This window comes from Megalops cyprinoides, chromosome 6, assembly GCF_013368585.1.
Source record: "Megalops cyprinoides isolate fMegCyp1 chromosome 6, fMegCyp1.pri, whole genome shotgun sequence".
Lineage (NCBI taxonomy): Eukaryota > Metazoa > Chordata > Actinopteri > Elopiformes > Megalopidae > Megalops > Megalops cyprinoides.
In genome coordinates, this window is record NC_050588.1 from 18,533,863 (window position 1) to 18,550,722 (window position 16,860).

Genomic DNA, 16,860 nt, shown 5'->3' on the forward strand with positions numbered 1-16,860 from the left:
CTACCTTACGTTCATTGTACTGTAGTTACATCATCTACTGTGAAGCACACACCTTTATCAAAGGTGATATAAAGATCGTACACCGTACACCTTCTGAGTCCCATTTGCACGAATGAATGGTTACTGGAGTGTGATCAAGATAAAGGACCTTGCTGAAAAATATGTCTGCAATAAACCTGGGATTCAAATCTACGACCCCAAGTCCTCTAACCACTACACTACAGTGTGTACCATTTCAGTTCTCTAAGACACTGGCAAACAGGGTAGACAAATCCACTGTATCAAATGACACATCGAACAATCATTCTAGTGTCTGCTTCAAAAATACAATCAAATGTTATCACCATCAAAACACCCTCTGGAACAATCGTGTGTAAAGCGAGTTCTCTTGCGCCCTGAGCGGGGCCACATTCACATGACTGCTGAACAGAAAACCTGAGGGCCACAGCTTTTTCTCAACACAAGCACATCACACATGGAGATATGATGACCGTAAGATCAACCGTCTCAGTCTTAATCATCAACAAGGCCTTGCAGACTCAGTAACTCAGTGTCAAGAGGTGGGGCGGTTACAGGATGTTCATCTGGCTTGTTGCATTTCTAAAATGTTTTGTTGTCCTTACTCTTCAGCACTAGGGAAAACGCTCTCTACATGTCCTGTTAAATCATACCCATGTCAGTACATCCAACTGTAAGTACCACAATCTGAATAACATTCCTGCAGCTGCAGCAGAGCATATGGCTTTAGTTTAACTACATGGGAAGAGTCAACCTGCTAATCTCACGCACAGACATACACACATATGCAGCAGATGCATGCATCTGCGCGCACGCACACACACACACACACACAAACGCACGCACGCACGCACGCACGCACACACGCACGCACACACGCACACACGCACGCACACACAGTCTTGAACATACACACAGTTATTACCACTGATCAGTCCTATTCATTCATTTTATGCCAAAAAAATCCTTTTAGTTTGCTAACTAGGTAAACACTGTCACAAGCAGCTTTAATTTTGTCTTGTCAACAAACCGAAACTTAAATCCCTACCATTATCAAGCATGCATTACTATAATGTACATACATACTAAGTGCGGGCCAAAAATAAAACAAGCACACACTGGAACCTTGAAAATATGTGTCTGCCATCGGGTAAGGTTATGTAAAGTACAGTGATATATAAATATTGGTACTGGGATAATTCATTCTAACTGTGGAGATATGAGGGGGGTGTGTGTGTGTGTGTGTGTGTGGTTCTGGGAGAAGAGAGAGAACTCCAAGGAGTCCCATGAAAAACTCATCCATGAGGCACATGCTTGTCTTTCACTCCACAACCCCACGTTTTTCTTAATGGTCAACGCATGTCAAATAAACTGATTTGTTTGTGACTAAAACGGATTTGAGCCTTTAACTGTACCAAAATATATTCCGCAACTTTTACTTGTACTTTACGTGAACGCTGTGGAGGAGGGGGAGGAGATTCTGCAAAAGCTTGATTTTTGAGTCTTATGGTTTTTATAAAAGTGGCGGGGGTGGGACGGGGACGGGGACAGGGACAGGGACACGGATGTGGGGGGTGGGGGCTGGGATGAGGGATGTATCTACCATGGTTTTCATGAAGTTTGCAGTTCCCTCTCATCGCAGTTACACACATTCTCAGCTCCAAAGCAAACTCAACCTGGCTGACAGCATGTCCCAGGCTGGCCACAGCATGGTCAGCCCCAGATGTGACAATATAGTTGGCTGGTCTGGAGAATGGCTAAGAATCGGGAAAAGGTGAGTTAACATACCACAGCCAGATGGTCTTGCATACCTCTTGCCAGTCAGCACAGTTCTGTTATCATATCATTAATAGTTTGCACTAGAAAGTAAACAAACCTCTTAACTGTGTGCAAGATCCATATATAATTACATCATTCGGTACTAATTTTTGATCCATTCTGTCCAGAACATGACTAAAAAAACAAGCATCGGGATTTATTCCTCAATCAGGAGACCAACTGCATAACGGCGAGTGACCTTGCTCTTTTATTACAGACAACAGACACAGGCAGGTGTAGGGCCTAGCAGAAAATTTCAACTCAAAAGTTGTTCAGCAGCACTTCAGTCATTGACACCCCATCAGCTGTACTGCCACCTGGGCTGGAACCCCAGCCCCACCAGTGTGGCATACCACAAGCACATCAAAATGCAGGCCTTCACAAAGTGGCTTCATAAATGCCTGGTAAGTCCAACCAAACACTTTCCCTCGGGGTTGATCTGTTCAAAGAACATCCCCAGGTACCCTTAAATGAACATATTAAAAAATTTAACTGAGATAAAAATCACTACATCCAACATTTCTCAGCCCCCTCCTCCTCACCAAGTCAAGTAAGATGAGTTCTTTTTTTTGTTGTTTGGAAAATGTAACCATTGGTGTAGGTCAGTTACTATGGTAACAGCCATTCAAGAGAAAATAAAAAAGCAAAAACGAAAGAGCAAAACCACTACCACTCAGAGTTTCAATGGGAGATGATATGAACGTTGTTGGGAGGATGGGGGGTGGTTAGAAAGTCCCACCCATCAGTAGATATCAGGACAGTCAGTGTAGTTCCTGTCAAAGTAACCCCCTGTGTAGATCCAGTCCTGGGAGCCTGTGTATGGGTTTGTACCTGACTGGAACCACCTGAAAAACAGGAATGTTGAAGGAACATTACAGACTAATAATAACATCAAATCAAATCATAAAATAATAATAAATCTCTCACTACATCACACTCATTGTTCTCCACCTCCATAAGGCTCATGTGAACAAAAGTAGCTACAGCTACTTTCATTCTACTTCCCACATTGTGGGTGACTTATCAGATAAATCAGAGACAGACAAACAGATAGAAAGACATAAAAATATGCAGACAGACAGACAGATATGCAGACACATTAACAGACAGGCAGACCCACCTGGTAGACCAGTCTTCCTCGTCTTTTGCACGTTCTTTCCGCGCTGCTCGTTGTTTCTCCTCCAATCTTTCCTTCTCTCTACTGGCTGTGTCTGCAGAGACACAAAGAACCCAGCTCACACTGTGCTTGTTATACTGAGACACACCACTCTGTCTACAGAGACAGAAAAACCATGTCAAGCTATGCTCCTGTTACACTGTGACACACCATTTAATCTAAAAACTCTTTGTTGCCTTTTAAGGCTTTTTTTAATTTAGTTGCTTCAATTGACTCTTTTCCTCACTCTCCCCTCCCAGCTTCTCTCTCTCTCCCCCCTCCCCTCCCAGCCCCCCCTCCCTTCCTCCCTCCCTCCGCCTCTTCCTTTCTCCCCTCCCAGCTTCTCTCTCTCTCTCCCCCCCTCCCAGCCCTCCCTCCCTCCGCCTCTCTCTCTCTCTCTCTCTCTCTCTCTCTCTCTCTCTCTCTCTCTCTCTCTCTCTCTCTCTCTCTCTCTCTCTCTCTCTCTCTCTCTCTCTCTCTCTCTCTCTCTCTCTCTCTCTCTCTCTCTCTCAGACAGGGACTGTCTGCTCTCGGAGTCACTCCACAGTGGATGCGTGTGCGCGTGTGTGTATGTGTGTGTGTGTGGTGTGTGTGTAAGAAAGTGTCTGGGGGACAGTACCTATGTCACCGTTCTCCATAGCACGGATATCAGGGCGCAGGCGGCAATCTGTGGGGGCCAGAACCGCCTCCATCCCTGGCTCCAACTCATTCAGAGCCATGGCAAAGCTGGTGAAATTGTACATCTTCAGCGGGAGAGAGGGAGAGAGAGGGAACATGATATGAAGACCATTATGTGAAGATCACTGTAACTCCTATTTAGTGTAGGGCGTATGCTTGTTTTGTGTGTGTATTTGCATGTGTGCACATGAGCAAGTGTGGGTGTATGTGCTCTTGTATGGGTTTGTGTGTGTGTGTGCGTGTGCGTGTGTGTGCGTGTGTGTGTGTGTGTGTGTGCGCGTGTGTGTGTGCGTGTGCGTGTGTGTGTGTGTGTGTGCGTGTGCGTGTGTTCTAACCTGCGGGGAGTGTGCAGGTCGTGCTGCTATCCTCCACAGTAAGGTGCTGTTGGGGATCACTGCCACAGTCTCCTGCACCTCGGGCATGTCATCAGCATCGTCGTTCTCCAGCACCCCGCTCTCCTCCTGCACCAACAGCAGCACCCCTGTCACTGCACCCATCCCACAACCCACACCAATCTGACCCATTTACTCATTTATCCACACCGAACGTAAAATGAGAAAGACTGACTCCAATGATGAATGTAGGTTACTGAGTTTCCAGTCACAGCTCCAATAGCAGGTAAATGATGCAATGACATGTCCTACCACACCCAAAGCAACAGAGTTACAAAAAAGTGCACAGAAAATCTAAACATCCAAGCTTTAAAACACAGTATGCATTTAGATGCATAAATATTTAGGGCTAAAAATACAAAACTAAGTTCTTTCAACAGAACAAGCAGAAATGAAAACATTTACCCTAATTAACAAGGATACTATAGGGACTCGTGCGCAGCAGTGTCTGGTAATGTGGGGAGGTTCTGGTGGTCTGGATTTTGAGGGCAACCCCCTATAACAGAGCCTGCCAAACACAGCCCCAGCGAGTGTCAGTGTGTGCTGCTTCTCAATCCAACTACAACTATACTGAGCGGTTAACTGATCCCTAATACAATTTAGCCATTCACAATGACGACTCAAATGATCTGTATTTCATGCAAAAATGTTACCTGTTTGTTCAAGGACATGCTAATCAATGGAGTCAGTTCTTGACTGACAGTCAAGACAGACAGACAGACAGAGGGAGTCACACCTGTGGACAGCTGGTTACTGAAACTGAACACCTATCTGTGGAGAACCAACAAAAGACTCAAGGTAATGAGACAAACCGGCATGCTTGTTCAGATCAGTTTACAGACGGAAATGCATGTGATCAGCTTCAGAACAGACGTGCTGACTGAGAAGTGGCACACACAGGGGCCCACAGGACTGGGTTTGGACAGCCTTTCATTGCAGGCTCCTCTACACAACAGGACACTACATTGGAATTACACTTTACTCTAATGCCTCTACCATAACACTACCTACAGAGGCCAGCTTGGTTATGTTACCTTTACAGAGTGACATCACATGATCACTGTACCATTGCAAAGCAAAGAAAAGATCATTCATCAGTGGTTCAAAAAAATATATGTGAATAAATTAATACATTTCTGTGAGCCAATTTTCTCCCATTGAGAGTACGGTACCAGCTAGAACACAGAGCACTTGGGCAATGTGATGACTGAAACGTGTCTGTAGGGGGCGCACACCTGCTTGTGTTTCTTGGGGTCGGCGCCCCCTTTCTTCTCAACCTTCTTGTGGGCCTCGTATGCCTGGGGGTCCACACTCCACACGCACTCAGTCCACTTCCCGTAGATCACACAGTGCTTCCTCTTACTGAACAGAAAATAGGGAGGCGAGACATCAGCATCAGCACACAGCAACTACCTGTCTTTTACACACGCATCAGATCTCCCCGTCTTTCACACACACACACCAGATGTCCCCATGCCTTGACCTTTGAATTAGGGTCTGGGTTTCGTACGGTAAGGTTCACCTTTTGTCCTGGATGTAGCCCTCCACTCTGTGCAGCTCCTTCCCAAACATCCCACAGGGCTTGAAGTTCAGCACACATTTATCTCCCGTGCTGCCCAGATGCAGGAAAATGAGGAGGAGGGATTCAATTCACAATTCATGGTTGTGTGTTCGAACCGCAGAGAATCTCACCCCAGCGAGTTTTAAGATTTCAGACTGCATTGTGGGTTATAGCACTGTGATGGATTGCAGGTGACAGCACTTTGATGAATTTAGGCAAGCAGTACTGTAATGGATTGTGGGTAACTGTCCTTTGAAGGATCATGGGTAACACTACTGTGATAAATTGTAAGTCACGGAAATGTGATGAATTGTAGGTAACACAACTATGATGAACTGCAGGTAATGACTCTGTGATAAATTCTGAGAAATGACACTGTGATAGACCAGCATCTTGTCTAGGGGTGTTCAAGTATGTCAAACTGTATCACACCACAGGCAACAGGATAAGTTCTGACCCAGTGACCTATCCAGATTCACCAATGCCTACCCAAGTATATAACCAATGAGCGGAAAGACAAAACAGTTTAGACTTCATCAGATTGTAAGCGAGCGCAAAGTTTTGAAATCTGGTAGAGCTTGGCTTCTTCTGGATAAAAAAGTACATATTCCAGATACACAACACACAAAACACCACACATACATTTCTTTTCATAAGAGCAGATGTCTTTTAAAGCAGCTGCTTCAGAGAATACCCCTATATTGATCCCAAAACAGAACCACAAAATCTGTCAGAGCAGCTGTTTCACAGAAAGCCCATGTACTGATCCCAGCAGAGAACCAGACTGTAGGAATGTGCGAGGAGCAGAGCTGAACCGATTGGTCCGTGTGCCTTCGCCAAACAGCATGCAATGCTACAGAGTACACAGTAGGCCAATGGAGAACTATTGACTTACCTGTGATTGATGATCTCTACTGTTCCATATTGCTCAATCCATAGTTTACCTAAAATAATATTATGTACACAGCAGAAGGGGTTTGTCCAGGTGTAGGCTTCTTTGTGCCTGTGAGACAGAAATCAGACAGGACTATACCAATAGAGATATGCTGAGGATACACTGTTATATAATTACATATTAGGGTTAGTGATCATGTTTGAGATCAGACTATTTCAGTTCATCCAAATAGTAGTTCAAAGATGATGGATCCTCACTGTTGGGAAGCCAAACACAAAGAAACGTTACACAGACTCTTCACATACAAACAAACCCACACAAACTCACTTTCGCAGTTCTAGCGTGATGGTTCCTTTGGGCTCCGCCTCCACACTCTTGCCCCAGAACTTGAGTTTGGGGTAGATGGAGCCGTGGAACACAAAGTCCTGGTTCGGACCCTCGGCATGGAAGGCGCTGATGGGGGGGTGGTGGCTGACCTGCTCCGATATCAAACGGTATCCTTCAGCCTCCCTAGAGTGACAGTGTCAGAGTGACAGAATAAACTGAATGTTGGATACCCTTCTGAAAAGAAAAATGGTACCATAATCACAACCAGAAATACACTGCTACAGTGGTTCACCCATGCACACACACGTATGTACACATACACGCTCACATGTGCGCGCACGCACACACACACACTCACCTGATAAGCTCATAGGTTTCACCCAGCAGGGGATTGAAGGGTTTGCCAGTTCTGTCCCACTGAGACGCCACTGCAGACACAGCAAAAGCAGCTACAGCCTGAGAGAGAAAGTAAAGATCACTGCCAGCATCTACAACACACACTCGCACTCAACACACACACTTACTTACTTACACACACTCAATACACACATACTTACACACACTCACATGCACTACACATATTCACACATAATACAAAAATACTTACATATACAAATACAAAAAACACTCAAGCACATTCATGGAAACTAAAGTATACACTCACACTCAGAACACTTACACACACTAATACGTATAATAAATAAAAATGTACACACACACACAGATAACACCATACTAAAGACACGCACACTACCACCGTGTGTAACTGTGCGAGAGTGTGTGACAAAGCGAGAGTGTGTGTGCATTTTGGTGAGTGCGTGCACCTGTTCAGTTCAATGTGTGCAGGTTTCTGGAGCAGCCTCCAGGTGGCACCCTCACCTGCATCCTTTCCATGGAGTCAGACAGAGAGCAGGCCTTGTGAATGAGGTAAGTGTGCTCCATATACTCAGAGATCCTCTGCAGGAAGCTCAGTGGCTCATTAAACTCGATTGGCATTGTGATCTTTGACAGTTCCTGTGCCATAGAAACAAGCACAACTTCAGAGGCATCAACAAGACACCATGGCAACTAGAAGAACCACAGCAGCATCACCAGAACGCCATGGCAACAAGCACAGCTGCATCATCAACAAGACAGTACTACAGCAACTGTAGTATCCTCAACAGGACACCATGGCAACAAGTACTACAGCAGCGGGATCAAGGTAAAAATGTGTTCTGAGTCTCCAGGATTGCACTGAGAGGTCAGGAGAGAGTTGGGAGTTTTAATTAGACTGCACACACTTCCCTTATCAGTCATCCTATTGCTGCTACTGTACTGCTATATTGCTGCAGTATTGTCTGTAACATCTTGGACTTTCACAATTTAACCATGACCAAAGGTTGCTATGCGTGCAAGAGTATAAAACTTAGTGGGCAGTTAAAGCACACTGCTGACAACGTTGTGCATACGAAGGCAAAACAACATTTGACGTTTAATATTCATTTCATCATCAACATATAATGGGAAAGTTTAGCTGCTTTACAGTATTGGATGAGAGGTGTCCTGAACTGTTTTTTCATTTTTTGCTTTAATCTGACTGGGACATCACAGGTCACATGACAGTGTTTGGAAAGGATTTAATTTCCTTTCTTGGCAGCTAAACAGGAAACAGATGAGAACTCAACCTGGCTGTCACAAACACAACCAGCTGAATCAAATGAGTTGAGAGTGAGATGCTGTGTTTAGCAGGGTGCCTCTCATATCAGACCCAAGTTCTGGGTAAGACAGCCATCAACAGAGACAGCTCACCAGTCCTATGCATTTCTTCAGAATCCCCCACACACTGAAGTTACTCCGGGAAAACATGGGTGCAGGTAAGGTGGTCCTGTAAGGGAGACATACACACATATGCAAACACACTAATTAATAGCAGATCAGTTTACCTTTTCTGAGTGTGCATTTCTATTCATTCCAGTGTATACTAATAAATACTAGGGAACCTGGAACAAAAAACAGTTTGAATGCCAAAAATTGAGGAAGTTTGATTAAAGCTGTGCACTTTATGGGATTATTGGTATAAAAAAGATCTGCAATTGGGTGATTTGATTAAGAAAGCCAAGTAATTGGGTGGGGTTGGTAACGAGTTTCCCTCCCGTCCTTGGCACAGCAGCACAGGGGACAGACCTAGACTCTCCAGCACAGCGTGTCCCCGGGAATGTGCCCTCACCTGCGTTTCTTCATTCCGTTCTCCTGCAGCGGCGAGCCGCTGTCCTCCGCGCCGTCATACACCAGGGCATCTTTAAAGCTGGCCTCGGATGTGCCTTCACACGACTCATCCGACTCTAAGCCTGAGAGAACGCAGTGACGCGGGTTACCTCACGGAGATGATGGAGAGGGTAAGACACTGCGTTTGAAAGCACACGCAGACCCAAACTGAGTTATCTCAGTGATGGTAATTTGAGCTGTTCCACAAAAATGTGAAAGTTACATAATGAAACAGCACCTCTTCTTGCCCTGCCCATCTCATTCCATACGCCCTCTCTCACATTACAGCCGTAGCAAACCCCACTGCACAGCGGAAGAACACTGGGCTTGTAAGTAGCTTCATGTTGAAATACCAGCTGAGGCACTGCCATTGTACCCTGTGAAGGTGTTTAATTTGAACTGCTTCTGCAAATATCCAGCTGGATAAATGAGTAATGTTTGGGTAAAGATAAGGGACTCTATAAGTCTCCATGGCTAAGAGCATTTCCCAGGTATAAGTGACGCTGTACCATTAATGGGAATGTTACTAGCTTCAGCTGCAATATTTTGACTGCCTGAAAAGTGGAGAACTCTGTGCTGTGAGGACGATCCATAGGACTGCACTGGCGTTTCCTGCAGTCACCTCTGCACGGTGCAGATCCAGGGTGAGCCAGTGAAGAAGCCAGGGAACAACAAAAAGCTGCCGTGTGGCTGTAGCGTGAAACACGTGTAGCCTGAAGCTTCTGAAGAGCGGTCAGCCTAGCACTGTACAGCAATGGCTGACTTTCAGGGTGACTGCTGGGACCCAGCAGGCTTGGTTTGCCTTTGCACTGTGACGTCAGAGCTCTCACCTGTGACGGCGTCGTAGAACTCCTCTTCGCCGTTCATGTTGTGCTGCACCGCGGGCCCCTCTCTACTGCTGCATTGTCCCCTTCACTGCAGAGGAGCTGTCACCAGCGCTTTGAGGTCCCCCAACCGCTACCAACCGCCGCAGGAAACCAAGCAGGCCTGGGGACACAGACGCGCAGACAGGATGAGGCAGGAGGGCGGGGCTGCGGGTGCTCACATTGGCTCCCGGCCCGTGTCACTCACGTCGCACTGCCGAACGCACTGTCCACCCAGCCACAATAACCACAACCAACACTGAACTCACCACCAGTAAGTGACAGAAGAGTCACCGAGTAAAGCCTTCGGCCTACATTATGCGTATGCCATGTTTGATTGGTTTTAAAGACTGTGGATTAAATACAATTAAAATACAATGTACAGCTGACTAGGCATTGTTCTCATTAGCTGCAACACCTTGGCTGGTCATTTGTCCTATACTGCCTCTAGTAGTAAAAGTTGTAACTGCAGTAGCTGCTCATTGAATGAGAGGCACTACCATGATAGCTCCCTCTTCCTTTCACAGCCCAAAACAGGAGGCTTTTTATAGGTAATGGTTGTTGCTGCATATCTCTTCTGATCTACCAGCATAGTTAACTGCTGCCTTTCGCCAGTGACATCACAATAAATTAGTCAGGCATTAGACTGCAGTAAACCGAAATCACTACCTGAATAAGTGATCCCACAGCTATCCGTGTGCTACAGCCGAAGGCTCAAGCCCAGAGTGGCATATTGCACAAGCCCTGGCAAATTTCTCTCAGAACATTCCCCTGACAATTCTGGGAATTTATCTGGATGTTGTAGCCAGAAATGAACAAGACCACATTTAACCCCAGAACTGAGAGAAACATAGCAGACAGTGATGCCTGGAAGCCTGCCATTTAACTGAAGACATTTTAGATCAGTGAGAATTGAGCCCCTGTACTCCTACTCCCATTCACATTCGTGGCTCCAGCATGCAGCACAAGGAAGCATGGCCTGCAAGTCCTGATAGATGAAAATGCTGGAGAATTGTACACTTTCCCTTTCGTTTCCTGACCACAATAGTCACACTTAAAGTCAAAGGTCAGGGGTCAGGAGACAAGACTGAGGTGCAGTTTACAGCTCTGCTGACTGATACACCACAGGAAACACACTGCGATACCAAGAACATTATCACTGCAAAACAGTTCTTCAGAATTCATTCTCATGCATCAGCCTATTATTCAGGTGTCACTGCTGGGAAAGGTGCAGTCTAGCTTACACAGCAATACTTTCCACCTTCCATAAGGACACATGGTCCCCCAGAGATGTCCAGCACAGAGCAGGGCTACGCAAGGCTATACAAACCCTATGCACACACACACTGCTGTGTAAATGTGCTATACACATTCAGAAGTTACAGGACATTAATGTGTAGCCGCAGCCTACTAAAAAAAATTATAGAATTGCATTGCTGTGCACACTGTCTCCACTGCCTATATACTAACTTCCACCTGTAACTATAAAAGGTTATGACTATGATTGACAGATCATCTGCAATTTGTTCTTTAGCCAAACCAGCTGTATCATTTTAGTAGATAATGGCATCTAGCCATGAGAGTTACCAAATGTTTTATAAAAGGCAGATAAAAAAGTACACTGAAGCATTCCTAATATCGTTCCATGATGTGTAACTATCTAGTCCCTTAGTCAAAGGCATCACAGTGCTACTGTAGTCTGTCACCATAATCACACTTGACTGAGCCACAACAATTCATTCATGACTACCCACAACAATGTCACAGGAATACCAAATCGGACTACTCAAAATCACATTCCATTAAGCCCGCTCAACAGCACCAGCCAGAAAAGAACATGAAACACATCTAGCAGCATGGAATGTAACACAACAGAATGTTTCCATTTAAGATGCAGTAATCCCATCCCATAGCAACATCTCGCATGCCCTGAGACACGCACAAAGAAGGCTCTGTGGTGGTTTAATCCAGACTACAAATGCCAGCGAAAATAAATAGGGGGATAAGGTGGTGACGGGTGGTGACCGTGTGGTGCACGTGTTGGTCAAGCCTCACGAAACTTTGCCTCTCAGCCTCCTCTGGATCATTTGCAAAGAATCCAGTTTGACAAGCTGAGTCAGGCAAACCCAGTAACCAGGTATCAGTGCACATGCCCAGACCCAGTGAGAGACAACGCCAAGGCCTAGAAGTCCAGGCAACTAGGCGAAACATGATCACAAACAACCATCACCCAGAGGCCAGCAGTAGCCAGCATTTCATGCATCTGGTGAGGACAGTGCACTTGGCTGATATAAGTATGCACGGACTACCACTAACTACAGGGTAGGACTGAGGCTTGGTGCCCATTTGTCCCTCACATAATCAGACATAACTACAGTGCACTGAATAAACAGTCAATTCACCCACTGCCATTGACTGCTGAGCTTTTAAGCATCTCAGTTTACAGCATCGTCATCACCAGATCTGTTGTCAGGCCTAACACATGGCTGGTAAGCAAAGTTAAGCCAGCAAGCCGTCACTCACAAGAGAGCCATCAGCAGTCATACTCCGTAACACACACCAGTGTGGGTCCATTTGTGGCCATGGCAGTCCAACCCCCTTTTGACAGCTGTGGCCATGTTAAGGTTGTAGGAGTTTCATACAAAAGACAACAGCTGTTGCTCATGGGATACTTATGAATTGGGACAATAAGATGTTGACACATGTTGACTTAGCCAGCAAGCCAGAGTGCTCTGATAGAAGAAAAAGGAGCTCTTGTTCCTTTCCTGACATTGCACAAATACACATACTCACTCAGGCACACATCAACACAAACACACACACACTTTTCTGAAACTCCCTGGTGGGAACTCAAATGCACACACTGCATAGTGGTTTGTATGAGTCAGGGTGATCCTGCACTGCTCAAACCTGACCGGACAACTCCCCGGCTATGGAACAAGGCGGACAGCTCCCTCCGGCAAGTTCACAACACCCTGCGCTAACACCATGTGTGACAGTTCAACAGAGACTCATTGGCCAGACACACAAAACTTCTCAATGAGGAAACTGAATTTCACAAGATGAAACAGGACGATGCATGTCTTTCTCAAGTCAGCCTAACAGGGAATAAAAATGTTGCCACAACGTAATGAACACAACACCCACCTCCAGTGGATGTAGGAGGGCTGGACCACAGTGTTGCAGGATCAAATCCCAGATCAAATTACACTGTTATTTTAACCCTTCAAAAAGGCTAACTAACTGGCTACTTGCTTCTATTAACATCTAGCTGCATAACATGCATGTAAGCTGTACAAAACAGAGAGAGAGAATAAAGAAGTGTTGATTCCTGTTTCAGTGAGGTTGGTTCTGCTATGATATGCACCTGATGCAAGGCCAGTTTACACACACATGAAAGCAGGAACTTAGGCGTACAAAAGAAAAACATATGTGCCCTTTGACCTCATAGCAGGCACCTTTGTGGACGAAAGGGATCGTGCCTCGTAGGCCGCGTACAACTTGCGGATTAACTGTGCAAATAGTCCATTTACTGAAGCAACGCCCCAAGCCCCCCTCTGTCCAGTATGTTTGCTCTCATTCTACGCAGCCCCTTGGAGCGCTGCTTTGACATGGAAAAACACAACCTTGTCACTGTTAGAACAGAAACAAAGGAAAATTACAGCACTCGCCAGGAAGAACGCGCCTTGCCTACGTTACCAAGCACAATGTTTTCTGTGTCTTGTAAATGGGTGTTTTGTATTAACGGGAGAGTGAGGCTTCAAGAACACCAAAATGGGAGGAGGAATCGCACGTTATTGGGGAATCACATGGTGTTTTGCTTGGAAGAGCAAAGTCTTTTGATTGGTTCAAAGGGGGTCGGTTGTTGACAAAACTTGGTGGCTCCGCCCTTTATTTAGTTCTAAGCCTCACCCTCTCCGCGCTAGTGTTCTGGGATATCGTGCCAGAGAAATTGTGCAGGGTCACTCAAACTCCTAAATCACTACACTGCAAACCTCACTCTTCTGTTGTGATTTCAAATGTAAAGTTTCAACACTTGCCTGTTTGATTCTCTCACAACCTTAACTCTTCTTACAAAACGTTTTGATTGAGAAATGAATGGTTGAAATATCAACCAGATCCTGCGAACAGAATCCGCATTTCATCTACGTTTTGGATATCAGTAGGAACTGGCTAAAACACCTAACAGAACACACCATTCATAATACACACGAGTTTTGTGAACTGGATAAAAATGCCCCCTCCCCTGAACCCATCCAAACATTTCCAAAGTATTCTATCATTTCAACCAACCGCCAATGCCAAAGTCCTATTCTTACACTGAATGCATGCGATCCAGATGACTTAGGAAAAAAAAAAAAACAATTGATCTTTGCAGAACTGTGTTCTGAATGGTGACCTCAAAAGAGCTGGCCTTCACCTTCGCTCAACTCAAACGCCTTAACGCCTTATGCAACGTCTTCCCGGTGTTTCTCCACAACCAAATTAGCAGAACTGCACTACCCTAGAACACTCCAGATCAGCACATGTGTAAACACCCAATAATGAAGGCAAAGCAGGTCTTTTTGTGAGTCTACACTGCACTGCCCGTCCACATTACCCCATTATTAAGTTCTTTTCAATACTAGCTAACAAACGAGGAAGGTATAACAATATGTTCACTGGAGATGGAACTTGACAAGGATGTTAAAAGCAGTTTCATAAAGGAGTGAATGACAGAGTCATTAGTTACAAAACGCACACACAAAACATCTATCCATAGATTTAAAGAACAAACATCAACTGTGGAATGTTAATCAAGACCAAAATGCTGGTGATCAAATACGATTATCCAATCAAACGTCCAACCAGACAATATATACAAACCAGCAAAAACCAGCTACCGTCTACAACCTTACTCAAATGACTGACTGGACATTTCTTAAAGAACTGCAGCGTTACCGCACTGTACTGAAAATACACAATTAGCTGAATGCAAAAATAATAATTCAATGGCAAATAGGCTAGCCTTCTTTCAAGTGATAACGATATCCAGTTAGCAGCCATCAATCTTTAACTATTTGCCGGTAAACATACAATATAGGTAACAAGGTACTTAGGTGACTGATAAAGAAATTCATTGTTGCGCTTTACGGGTAACGTTTGTACCATGTCGATGGATTGCAAGTTACCCTCGAAAAAAAAATCAGCGGGTTAATGTTTGCTACATGACAGTGAGAACCGGTGCGGGTTTGCTTTCTTCTAGTTTATACTGCAACCCACTAGGGCTTAGGTAACGAAAAGTATACAGCTAACTAGCCGTCCGGGTAGCTAACGTTAATCCATAACGTAAAAAAACATTTAAGTTAGTTAGTTAGACTGTCACCTTGTTAGTTTTAGCAAGCCAGACAGCGTCTCCGTATGACGGCTAGCTAGTTTTGCCTAATCCGGGACACCCAAACGACCAAGGCCACTTAAACTAGCTAGTTAGCTAAGATAGCATTTCACCCTGCTAGCTATCCGTAACAAGCAGGCAAGGTAGGCGGCTATTATTTGCGGACAAGCAGTTGTCAGACACTTGCAAACGACTTAACTTCTCTCATCAATACCTAGCGACGCATGTCTAGAATAGGTGGGATAATACAGGCACCCTACTAGTTAACGTTTGTTAAATTAGCGAGCTGGAGAGGTTTGCTAAGAAGTACTAACAAGATATCGATACCCGACCTGGCTTCTCTACAGTATGTTCTCTGCAACTGATAGCCAGCTCCCTGAGGGGCGTTCGTTTTAGGTACGCAAAGCACAGCTGCAAATATTTACCGCTGTAGCAAATTATATTCATGCAACAACACATCTCACATGGATAAATGTAGATTATTTACCTGTGGGGGTCCTACACCCGCTGGCGTTTAAGATATCCGTTAGGACAACACCAAAAATTGAACAGCACAGTGAACTGACACCGAGGCGGAAGTGGCCTACAAGGGCGGTGTCATTGACAGGTTTGTTGGCCTATCCAGTCTCCGAAAATGAACCGCCCGGCTTGAATGACGGAGGGAGGGTCGAAGGTGGACTGATTGGCAACTGATCAGTCTAATAACAATAGCACGCCACTGCACGGACAAATCTCATCGCCGCAAAGGGGGGCGTCGCACAACCCGGGGGGTGGGCATAAGCATTGTTTTGGAGGAAGTGGCGCAGTACCGATGGCTATTAGGAGATGAGAGTTATTTGGTGTGCTGCATTTTTAATTTTGCTATGTGTTAGCTGACTCTTTTGGCCCTGTGTTTTCCCCCACGCCTCTTGATGTAGCCATCTATTCGACATGATAAATAGGATAGCTGGCTGATTTGCAGTGTGTAACGAGTTAGCTCTGTGGCTAATTTGAAAAATTGCCATCTCCTTGTCCTATTCTCCAGTATCTAGACAAGTAACTACTAACTCTCCGGTAATAAAAAAGTACTATTTTATTTTATTTTATTTACTATTAGTCGACTATTTTGTCAAGTTGGATTGTGAGCTAGTTAGTCCAGTACGTTCCGAATCCAGTACACAACATGCTTGTCAATACTAAGCTAGCTACGTGTTCTTGGCAGAATACTTATTCTGCCAAGTACCTTTGTGTAACCACTAGATGGTGAAAAGACGCTTAAGGGATCTGCCAAAGTAACCACCCCTAAACATAGCTTGCTCTTGTGTCTCGTTTAGTATGAATGGAAAGAAAAGTGTTTGAGGCAATGCTGATTGATTATGTTAATTAGATATTCTTCATTAGTTTATTCACAGGTATCAGGTCAAACGTATCAACATGTTGTAGTTATAGAACTAGAAAGGAATAAGAATGGCTAAAAAGAAACGCTTAATAAATGTAGTTTCATGCAATTTTTTGCTGAATCTGCATTTCATTATGTCGGTCAATAATACTT

At 44.9% G+C, this 16,860-nt stretch overlaps 1 protein-coding gene across 1 annotated transcript; it reads right to left on the minus strand.

The window, feature by feature from the left end:
* Positions 1 to 953: 953 nt before the first annotated feature.
* On the minus strand, positions 954 to 15,893 carry LOC118778799 (oxysterol-binding protein-related protein 2-like). Its single transcript, XM_036530524.1, has 14 exons — positions 15,817 to 15,893; positions 9,923 to 10,079; positions 9,055 to 9,175; positions 8,637 to 8,712; positions 7,725 to 7,859; positions 7,204 to 7,301; positions 6,846 to 7,028; positions 6,519 to 6,626; positions 5,585 to 5,674; positions 5,298 to 5,424; positions 4,006 to 4,131; positions 3,612 to 3,735; positions 2,957 to 3,047; positions 954 to 2,681 (listed from the first exon to the last, which is right to left on the minus strand). The coding sequence occupies exons 2-14, from the start codon at positions 9,957 to 9,959 to the stop codon at positions 2,579 to 2,581; spliced, it is 1,419 nt and encodes a 472-aa protein (XP_036386417.1). The 5' UTR covers positions 9,960 to 10,079; positions 15,817 to 15,893; the 3' UTR covers positions 954 to 2,578.
* Between the last annotated feature and the right edge of the window lie 967 nt (positions 15,894 to 16,860).

Bases quoted from the DNA above. Each gene is read 5' to 3' on its own strand.
- LOC118778799 (XM_036530524.1), bottom strand. From the start codon at position 9,959: ATGAACGGCGAAGAGGAGTTCTACGACGCCGTCACAG. The intron at 7,029-7,203 runs GTGAGTGTGTGT...CTGTCACTCTAG, and splicing joins GAAACCTATGAGCTTATCAG to GGAGGCTGAAGGATACCGTT. The intron at 5,675-6,518 runs GTAAGTCAATAG...GCATCTGGGCAG, and splicing joins GTAGAGATCATCAATCACAG to CACGGGAGATAAATGTGTGC.